Source organism: Rhinolophus sinicus, linkage group LG02 (assembly GCF_036562045.2).
Source record: "Rhinolophus sinicus isolate RSC01 linkage group LG02, ASM3656204v1, whole genome shotgun sequence".
In the NCBI taxonomy this organism is placed as follows: domain Eukaryota; kingdom Metazoa; phylum Chordata; class Mammalia; order Chiroptera; family Rhinolophidae; genus Rhinolophus; species Rhinolophus sinicus.
In genome coordinates, this window is record NC_133752.1 from 35,828,549 (window position 1) to 35,840,568 (window position 12,020).

General features: G+C 33.1%; 1 protein-coding gene across 2 annotated transcripts in view; it reads left to right on the forward strand.

Annotated features, from left to right (window-relative positions):
* The window catches only part of EMCN (endomucin), a 97,721-nt gene that overhangs the window by 33,200 nt on the left and 52,501 nt on the right, over positions 1–12,020 (forward strand). For both annotated transcript variants that reach the window (XM_019757679.2, XM_019757678.2), the window contains exon 2: positions 6,636–6,752. In XM_019757679.2, the coding sequence (XP_019613238.2) occupies positions 6,636–6,752 (117 nt within the window). The remainder of the gene's footprint in view (positions 1–6,635; positions 6,753–12,020) is intronic.

Here is a 12,020-nt window from a genome sequence, read left to right on the forward strand (position 1 = left end):
TCCACACTCGGATCCTGCCAGGCTTGGCCATTCCCTCCACACCTCAACAGATGGCTGGCAACCTGAGGAGATTCCTCTTTCAGGCACAGCTTTCTCCTACTGATCTGAATATTTTCCTCTGTGAGAAATGAGATTTTCTTCTTACTTATCCCCCAAAATTCATTCCATCTAGAAAATGTAAACATTCTCACAACTTTGCTGCTTGCGACAGTACTTTGTTAGCTTAATTGAAAATGTACTTTAAATTTAAAATTCTTTTTTTAAGAGTAGCCACCAGATCTGATGTTTTCATTGAAAATGGGATTTTCCTCATTTCCTGTGCCAAAAGAGTCTGCTGATAGTGTCTAATATCACCAATGCCCTTACTTTACATTATATTTGACACTGTTCACTTTCCCCTTCTATTTGAATATCCTTTCTTCCCCCCATAAAACATTTTTTCCTTGTTGTGCTCAATTATCTGATTCCTCTTGAAAGCTCTTCCTCCAAGAAAATGATTCTAAATATTTCAGATACATAAAGAGATATCGCCTTCCTTTGATTTTACTTAACCTTCTATAGAACCAACTATGTATAGTACTAATGGTATAGCACCATTTAATATGGCACCTTGGCATAATCTTACAGTTGTTTTTTTATATGTATACACACGTATATGTATACGAGTATATAGCTTGAATACCTAAAGAAATTAAGTTTCTTAGTTCCTCTATGCAAAACATATTTTTAATTTTTGCTTTTCTTCTATTGAAATTTATTCTTAATAAAAGTTAATTAAGGTAAATAAATTATTAGTTAGTGAGTTACTTATTACTTCATAGAGGATATTATGAAGTTTTTGGACCAGCGCAAATAGAAGAAAACCTCAAAAATACATCATTGCATTATAACTTTTTTCATTTAATTGAGAAAATAATTAACTACATTTAATTTGATGGGCAGTGGACCAAAGAGACTTTTGCTATGTCCAAAGAGAAGGACTGCCATTAGTATAAATATGTATTGATATGAAACTAATAATGAAAAGAATTGGTGTCTTATCTTTCATGAAGGCTCTGTTTTGATGGGAATATTAAAAGTCGTGCCATATTTTTTTTATTTATTTTAATTATATATAAACATATTTACTTTTACATATAGGTTTATCTTATAGTGTATTTTTATATGTTAATATATTTTAACATATTTTTTATTGAGTAAGAGAAAATTGAAGTTTTCAATTTAAACTTTACTAATGATCGTTTATTAACAAAGAAGATACAAGGTATCGGTTAAACAAGATTATAATGCTAACAATTACTGACAAATTATTACGAAAAGGGACCCTCCTACTGTTTATAATACCCTGATTTATGCATTTCCATCACATGCAAACTTAAGACATGGATCCGTATTCATTATAAACTGTGATGCATAAGGGGATAAGCATCTGCAAATCATAATTAAACAATGAACCATCATTTTATTTCACAGTAAAATCTGTGTCACATTTTTAATAGCCTGAGGGAGTAGGGATATATAGGAGGTGGCATTGCATGAAGGCAATATGACTTAGTGGAAATAACACATAGGCTCTTGAAATATAGAATTATCTACTTTAGCTTCAATTGTATAGATTAGTTGGTCGAGGTTATGAAATCATTATCTAATAATGGTACTTTGAGGGTTTATAAGACTATTTAGTAATTAGCTGTTTGTATACACTGTAATTATATATTTCTAAATAAACCATTCTTCTGTTTCCTTAAATCATTTAAAACTTTCTTCTGAAATTTTGTTTATGGTTAAAACTGATAAAGTAAATGTTTTCTCAGACATAGTTCAAGGGGTAACTTAGCACTGTCTCTGTCAGAGTGCATTTCACATGACTGAACAGCAGAATGAGAAAAAAAATAATATTTTTCTACCTTGTATAATAGTGCTAAATTGGGAATCAAAGGAACTTTTTTTTTTTTTAACTGAAGAGGTGATCTTTTGAAACTACCTTAAACTCATGTATTTTCTAAGCCATAAAATGTAGATATTTAAAAAGTTCTCATCAGGTTTCAAGTTCTAGAATTCTAACTTACTGATATTTAGTGTTCGTGTTGACCTAGAAGAAGCAAGATCTCCCCTCTGTAGAAGTGGATTTCTAGTGGATGTCAAACACAGATTTGTTAGGGGAAAAGATAACTGGTGAGAAAGCTGCTCATTATAAGGATAGATGATATTCTAACTTTTAGAGACTATTTGTTGAGTTACCTAGAAATGTAATTACAAAGCATGTCTAAGAAGATTGGAATAGATGACTTGGGCATTTGCAAACAGGAGAAAACGTGGTACTTGGTTTCCAGCCATAAGCTGAATTCTTAAAGACAAGATACACAAGTTCACAAGAAAGGTCCTTTGTGGTGTTATAGGTGAAGAGTGGACATTTCCTACCTTGAACTTCAGAAAATGGAGGACTATTTAGGATATATGTAAATACTTTACCATAAATCTCCCACATAATTTCTATAATTAAAGTAGTGATTTGAATAAAATCAGCAATGCTTCATTGTTTCATAGTCTAGGAAACTAATGTCATGGTATCCTTGTACTCTCTGTCTGGGTGTGTAGGCATAGGGTGGAGTCAGGACAAAATGTCATCTGTTTCCCCTATAACATCTCAAAGCAGTTTATTAAGACATCCAATAAAACCTGGAGGAAACATTAGGTAATACAATAGAAGCATAACTGCTTCTTGCATCATGGCCAATAAAACCTCCAACAGCCGTATTTAGAGAGAATAATTCATTTCCACCATATCATAAGAGAAAGTTTCTATTTGCAGACTCTTTCAAACTGAGTAAATCTCTGTTTTTATTTTTTCAAATATAAATAGCTTCAGCAGATTGAAATTTTATTTTAAAGTTTTATGTCTAATATGGAAACATTTTATATGTGTGTGCATGTATATGAAAGAATGTTATTTTTTAACAAAAAAATGGTGAGTTATTATGTCTGTTTCCTCATTCTGTGTACAGAAAGGCAAAACATCTCTCTGTCTAGTCACTTCCTTCTTTTTTCATATCATACCTTGTTCAAGGCAGAGAGCAGATGGGGCTGGGGTATGTGGCTTTGCATGTAGTCACCTTCCCATTGCCAGATGTGTAGTAGTTAAGGATATCTTCTCTGGAGTCAAAGCTGCCTGAATTAAAATTTTGACTGTACTACTTCCCCATGTATGATGTGGGCAAGCTGCTTAGTCTCTCTGAGCTGCAGTGCCCTCATCTGTAATATGATGCTCATAAGATCATGGGCATTGTAGCATCTTCATTAGGATTAAATGCGATAATCCACAGAAAGAGCTCACATTGAACATGGCACATGGTGACACTCAATATGCTTAGGAGTTGTCAGTCCTTGCCAAAAGAGGGCGTACTGTCTGCTGAACAAACTGAGGAAATAATAATGGAGGAGATGTTAATTACGAGTACTAATGGATTAAGATTTTATTTAGGGGAATCAGTGGCTAAATGTGTGAAAGCATAGTAAGGAAGAAAAGCCTTACAGTACATTTCAATCTAACCACATCAGTGGTTAGAAATTTGCCTACTTGTACTTTGTTTCAAGTCATTTCATGGGTGGAAACCCATTAATCTCACCTGATGACTTCAAGAGGGCAAAGGACATTGGTAAACATAAAAACTGGGACTTTCAGTTCAGTTCAACTGGTGTCTTTTCATTCTCTGCGCCACCATTTTCCCATCATTTTTCCTACAATAGACTTTCTGTTTGGTCATTTTCCCAATCTCCCCATTGACTCATTGATAAAGTCTCAAGTACCCAGCTTGATGTTCAAGGTTCTCTAAAATCTGACCTCCAGAATTTTACTAAACAACATCTACTGCATCCTTCCATAGGATATCACAATCCAGCCAAAAAGAACTGTTTGCAATCTTCTCAGTTACTTCTCATTTCCTTACTCTAGCTCTTTGCTCATGCCTTCTCCAATCCCTGTGTGAACATACTACTTACTCTTTGAGTTCCAGCTCCTACGTCAACTCTCTCCTGAAGCATTCCTTGCTCATGCCAGCAGGGTGGTCATCTTTTATCTTATAAACTCTTGCCCAATTTTTTGTCCAGTAGCTTTCAAATTTTTAGCTGGAATCACAATAATAAATATATTTTGCATTGGCATACTTCTCATTCAAACTCACACACACACACATACCCCTAGACAAAAGCTTCATGAAATTATTTACAATATCATTCCAATATTGCCCTTTTTCTTTTTCATTCAGCGAAAGCTCTGACTATAACCTGCTAAACAGATTTTTATCACTCTTCAATTGCATCATAGCCTGCTCTTAGAAAAACATTGGTCTATACCATCCATACAAAATATCATTTACTATTTATTGTGTATAGGCATTATGTTTCCTACCAGACTGAAAGCTATTCAAGGGTGATACTGTGTGGTACATTACAGAGATTTTTACTGTATCTTCTCATGCTTTTCATATTAGTTCCTTACTGTTTGTGAAGGGAAAAAAGGAAAGGAAAAAGAAAGGGAGGGAAAAAGGGAAGGGGAGAAGGAACGAGGGAGGGAGAAATGGAGGGAAGAAGGAAATAAGAAAAATGTCTCTGGAGATGTTGATTATACTCAGAAATTAAGGCTGTTACTATTTAGGAAGTCAACAGACGGGAATCGTTTAAGTTATTTATATTTTGCAGTCAATGTGGTATGTGCTTCTTTGAATAACTTCTTCAACCTCAATTTAAACTTAGAAGTTAGTGTCATGTCATGGACTCTAGGACAGAAAGAGAGACAGTGAGAACAAAATGACTAACAGCCATGCTATATTTCTTCTCCCTGATGAATATTGTGGGAGTGAGAGGGGTGATACAAAGGGTATGAAACGAATCTCCAGAGGTGAAAAAAGCTTTTGATTTGATTTTCATAAAACCTGTGAAAAGGCAGTTCTGTCATTTCTGTAGGTACTGAACACATCTATACATGCTGATTATATCAAGCAATTCCTGTGTACTATCTATAAACAAAGTCATTGCTAAGTGTTAACACTTCAAAACTATAAAGTGAAACAGGATATACACCCTATCTCATTACATCAGAAATATTGCTATTCACTGACACGAAGGATTATTGGTATTTTTCAAATTCACAGGGAAAAAAATTTAAATTAACTTTATTTGTATTAACTATAACTGAAGAAATTAACACATTGTATTTTAATATAACAAAAGGTTTTAATCGATTAGTTTTTAATCTACATTTTAAAGGTTTATAACACTTATTTTAGTACAGTCAAAGACTTAATATTTGAATTTTACCATATTTGAAATACAAAATGCACAATTATAATATCCAGGCTACATATCTTATTTTTTTAATATTTCCTAATATTTTTCAATTACAGTTGACATTTAATACTATTTTAAAGACAAAAATTTCAGTTGAAATTTAAATTTGAAGTCATACTAATGGCATACATTTACTGAAATGACATAGCCAGTTTGGGATTTGAATTTTGTTATTCAAAATTCATCCTCTTAACTAACATGCTATACTATCTTCCATTGACTATACAAAACAACATAAAAATAATAATAACATTTCAACAAAATTTTTAAGAATTGTTATTAAATGTTGAATTTCTATTGCCAAAAAAAGAATTACTGAAAATAAATCACAATATATTGACTTCAATATAGATCACAATATATTGACTTCATTTCTGTGCCTTTGGTTGTTACAATTAATAGAAGTAAAACATTTGAAAATGCAGATTAATGGTGACTTTATCATCAAAAACTTAGGCATGTTGTAATTATTCAAGTTCTTTAAAATTTATTCTTTCTTGGAATATATATGCATGTACTTGGAGATACTGTGCTTCCCCAAAAATAAGACCTAGGCAGACCATCAGCTCTTATGCATCTTTTGGAGCAAAAATTAATATAAGACCCCATCTTATTTTACTATAATATAAGACCAGGTATAATATAATATAATATAATATAATATAATATAATATAATATAATATAATATAATATAATATAATATATATATATAATAATACCGGGCATTATATTAATTATATTAAATTTAAAATATTAATTTTTGCTCCAAAAGATGCATTAGAGCTGATTGTCTGTCTAGGTCTTATTTTCGGGTAAACGGGGTATATATTACATCATCTATTACATATGTATATATAGATGCATTTATATATGTACATATTACATATACGTGTATCTTAAAATTATTTAGTAAATAATCCACTGTCCAGAGAGTGTTTATTTATTTAATCAGAAAATGTTAATTTAGTTGACTTTAAAATATTGTTAAATTTCAGATTTACACATTTATTCCTCACTAGTTTTGTCAGATGTTATTTTGTTTCAGAACCTCAGATTGCTCCTGCCAGCCATCTTGAAAATGTATGCCATTGGTGAGAAACAGATGGGATTAGTGACAATATTGCGCTGAAGGCTGAATTCATAACAATTAGAAAACTAATTCCAAATTCATGCCCTACTGACTGGGTTGGGAGAAGTTCACATACATTTACTTATATATAATAAAATAACTATAAATAATAAATATAAATTTTAATGCAACTACTTTAACACAATTTACTTTTTTCAGATCATAAAAATGTAACTACTCCTGGACCACCACAATCGAATTCTACAACACAAACATTTGTACCAACAACAAAGACAACATCATCACCAAATCTTATAAATTCAACATCTCCCAACGGTAAGATTGATTCTTAGTGAAATTTATTCCAACTTTAACACCTGTGTAATTTAGTCACAGGAAAATAATTTGGGGTCTTATATCTATTTTAATGAAGTTCTGTGCTATTTCATTATTTTGAAACTTGTGTTATTTTTGGTTGAATGCAGAACCCTGAGATCTCAGTGAGCTTCTTTGACAATATCCTTTTGGGTCACTTCCTGTTTAAGAATTATCCTATTGTGAATGTTACATACACAAAGTTTATTTTTAGAGAAGAAAAATTTCCCATTTCCTAAGTCATAAAAATATCTTTCTAAATATTCCAGTCCTCCACTTAAGCAGCCGATGCGATGAAAGTGGATTAATAAACTGATTTTGTTAGTTGTATTGGGTTGATAATTGGTTTAATTTATAGGTTTCTGTAGCAATGTCATCATTGTTACTGGACCAAGTGACAACTACATCATGTTTTATGGCCCTAAGTATTAAAGTGGATTACCTTACCATCCATGAAAAATAAAATGAGCCATTAGGGTCATTCAATTAAAAACCCAAGAGGTTATCAATCTCATGAACACTGTATTGTCCATGCTACAACATGCCAAAAATCAGGCATATCTTTCAGGTCCAGTAATCAATGGAGGAGTAAGACAGAATTATTTGTTGATTGCCTGTGGGCAGAAACCCTGGTGAGAATGCTAAGGTCACAGAAAGACCAGAAAATCATATACCCTAATGATTGGATGACTGACATTTTCACAGCTCTCTTTCTTGCTTCTTTATTTTCATTTGTCTTTCATTCTATGACCAGGCTCAGACACACACAGAGAAATGGATGTGGGCTAGTTTGCTGGGATTAAATAGGGTGGTAATTCTCAGAGACAAAGTGTATTATGAATGCAGTCCTTTATATCTGAAATATTTAATTTTAAGGTGAAACCAAACCAATTCTCCTAGAACTTCTCTACCAACCCAGGAAAAAGCCTTACACAATGAGGGCAGCACAGAGAAATTTTTGTCCAGAATGTGATACAACCTTTATTTCCAACCAAGGGAAACTCCACATCACATAATCAGGAAGCCAAGGGCCCATGGGACCTCCAGCCAACTCCTGCATGCTATATTTTGATTTTACTTTTAAAAGGTGTCTCATATCCATGTTTCCCAGGTTTAAACTCCCCTCTCTCTGTCTTTTCTGTCTGTCTCCCTCACTGAGTTGCCAGCTGAGACCTTGGCATAAAATGCACAAATTAGGTAAGAGTATATTATTTTTGCAATCAATGATGCCCCTCCCCACACCAAAATATGTGCTGACTTTTCATGCAGACCCAAAGCATTGACATTCCACAGTTTTTATGTTAACTACTTGGAACTTATGCTTCTTCAATGGGAAGGCTCCTAGCCCCATCTATAATGATTTATGATGACTAACACTGTCCAAATAATAACAGAAAACCTAACTATTATGTTAAATGACTAAGAAAGGGCAGAGGTGGCGGGGGGGTCAATGAAGGAATTCAGGCAGAATTGTTGTTTGTGAAACCAGGAATGCATCAATGCATCTTATCTTTCTTTCTGATTTGGAAAGGAAACTCTATACCAACTCATGTAAAGCCTAACTGGGAAATATTTCTAACAACTGTACAGTTGCTGACTCCTGTAACGGGGCACTGAAGTACCTTCTCTAACAACTGCTAGAACACTTGAAATTCTATGTACGCACACACACACACACACACACACACACACGCACAAGCATACACACATTTCTATTCATTCGTTTTCTTGGGCACACTTACCCAATTAATAGTACCCAATTAACAAAAATTAATCTCTAGTCTGTGTTCTTCCAAAGTTCTCCAAGCTTTAAATTATTCACACTCAATTGTAAAAATTGTAATAGACCAAAGCAGCTTTTCTTTATATTACTTTTATTATGAAAATGTTCAAAGTAGAGAGTACTGTAATTAATCCCCACGTGCCCATCTCCCGGAATTAATAATTATCAAGATTTTACTACATTTGCTTCATTTTTTCCTCCTTCCTTCCTCTGTCCACCCTCTTCCCCTTTTTTCCTTCCGTCCTTCCTTGTTTGTTTCCTTCCTTATTTTCTTCTTTCTTTTTTTCTTTCTCTTCTCTCTTTGTATTTTGTTGTCAAAGTATTTTGTAAGGAATCCAGACTTTATGCCCTTTTACCTCCACACACTAAACGTGCATCTCAAAAAATATGGATAATTTATTACAAAGCTGCAATGTCATTATGAAATCCTACAAATTAATAATAATCTTAGAATCATCTAATATCTATTTAGAGGGATTTTAAGGGCTAAAATCTAGTAACCATGAATACAGCAATGAAGAGGGGTTTTACGAGAAGTCCATTCTGGGGTCTCTCAGGAAACCAGCTAAGAGTGATGGTGGAAGGCTGATGAAGAAAACGCAGGCTCTGATGGCCAGAGTCTGCCCTGATCCAGTATGAGAAACAGATAACCTGGCATAGTAGTCTGGGTAGGTGGAGGCATGAGGTAGCGGGGGTCCGTGGTGCTTATAGGAAAATGAGGAAACAGTCTGGTTTACTTCATCACCCTCTGTGTATTAACAGTGTAGGGGAATTGAACTATGTATGCTGGATATTGCCCATGCTCTTAAAGGCAACATAATTAATACACAGATAATGAAAATGATGGGAAATGTTTCTCGAATTCTCATATTATAAGCAGTGTATCAGTACAGATGTCTTCTTAACTTCAGGCTCATGAGGGATTTACATTTTGGGGAGTTTTCTAAATTGTCTCATCCTCCAAAATAACTGTCATTAGATTACACAAGAATACCACAAAAGGTATGTCTATAGTGTAATGATTCCATATTCTCTCCCTTCTTCATGGCCAACATGATCATTTTTGGCACAACAAAAGTATTTAGCAAACAAAGAAAAAGTATCCCATTGAGAAGATTCTTTATTTTCATTGCAAGACTTCGCTATCAGACTTCTTTGTTTAAAGGTCAAAAGACACACGATTTAATAGTGCTATGTCTATCTAAAGCAGAGATTTTCTTTCTCCTGAAAATGGCAGAATTTTTATCATCAGAAAAGTGGAAAATGTGCAAATTGCAAATTAGATGGGAGTTCTTCTTGCAGTGACATAGTCACAGTGGCAGAGGTGATGGATAGAACTTTGCCCAGAGCAGGGCTTGTTTTCAGAGGTTTACCCAATTAGAAAGATGGGACTTGATCTCTTCCTAGGTGCGTATCAAGTGCCCTGCCCATTGTTCAAAGGCCAATGGCCAGAGTTAAAAATCAACATTTGGCAGACACTGAATATCATTATCATAAAATGAACTTCTAGGATACAAAAATAAACCTGAAATTTCATTCTAAAAATGTAATTATTTTTCAGCTTGATTTTTAAAACATTTAATAGTGAAAAATTTTAATGAGCCGAATTAAAATGCAGGAATAAAAATTTCTCAGCACTGATACTAAACATTTCTGATATTAAATACATGTTAAATTTCAACTGAGGTCAATAGAGGAGCCAGATATTTTGGCCATCTCTTCCATATCGGTTACCATTTGTGGGGATGTTTAAGATGCACTTCCTTTCTAGAAACTAAGATGAATCTACAAAAAGCAGGCTTTTAGGGGGCAATTTTACAAATTTTCTTATATTACTAATGGGAAAAAAAATTGGTTTGGGTAGCTCATTTTTTCCCATATATTTCTTTTTTGAATCAAATGTTTTTTTCATTCCTTCATTTTGAATTAAAGATGAATTACCTGAGTATCTTTGTACATGTTTTTTCAGTTTTTCCTTTTTATGTAATTTCAAAGTGCTAAAGACATTTTAGTTTATCCTCACAAAATATAAAATGTTTATAAATTGACATTTTCTTGAAATCCTTGTGTCTTAAATAGAATTAAACAGAGTTCTAAAAGGCAATTTTGGAAAATTATGAACAATAGTTTACTAAAAATGTTTACAAAGAGTAGAATTATATTTTAATGATGTAATCTTTTATATACATTTGTTGACTCAAAATGATATAATATTCTTAAAGATATATAGCTATAGTATGTTTATATTAAATATACTATATTATTAAACATGCTATATTAAATATTTATATTAATGTCTATACTAAATTGTCTATTTCTTTTATTAACCACTTTAATGTAGTAAACATTGTTTTGTACATAAAATTAACAGCAGTCACAGTTCTCATTAGTTCCTACATTTTAATTTGCAATAAGGACGCGTCTACACTTCAGAATTTTAACACATTTAGCACACAAAAGAACTTCACTATAAGTTATATGTAGACTCCTAATCCACATTTGAAAGTCAGTATTTGAACTGAAAACCAAGAAATGAACTCACATAAATATGGACAGATAATTTTCAACAAATGAGCCAAAAACATACAGTGGAGAAAAGACAGTCTCTTCAATAAACAGTGCTGGGAGAATTGGCAAGCCAGGCACAAAAAAAAAAAAAGAAAAAAAAGAAACTAGGCTGTTATCTGTCATCATGTACCAAAATTAACTCAAAATAAATAGAAGACCTAAACATAAGACCTGAAACAATAAATTGCATAGAAGAAAACATAGGTACTAAACTTATGGACCTTGGATTCAAAGAGCATTTTATGAATTTGACCCCCAAAGATAAGGGAAATAAAAGCTGAAATAAATGAATGGGACTATAACAAACTAAAAAGCTTCTGCAGGGCAAGAAATAACCATCAACAAAATAAAGAGTCAACTAACCGAATGGAAGAAGATTTTTGCAAACAACGCCTCCAATAAGGGGCTAACATTCAAAATATATAAGGAACTCATACAACTCAACAACAACAAAAGAACCAAACAATCCAATTAAAAAATGGGCAGAGGACCTGAATAGACATTTCTCCAAAGAGGACATACAGAAGGCCAATACACACATGAAAAGATGCTCAACATCAACAATCATCAGAGAAATGCAAATCAAATCCACAATGAGATATCACCTTACACCAGTTAGAATGGCTATCATCAACAAGACAAATAACAAGTGTTGGAGAGGCTGTGGAGAAAAAGGAACCCTCATCTGAGGTTTGACAATTAAGTTCGCGAACCTGTTGCACCAATGTTGCTAACCATTCTTGATATCAGAGGTATTATTCATTACGAATTTGTACCAACTGGACTAACAGTTAACCAAGTATACTATTTGGAAGTGCTCAAAATGCTAAGTGGGAAAGTTAGATGACCTGAACTTTTTGCCTACAATTCATGGCTCT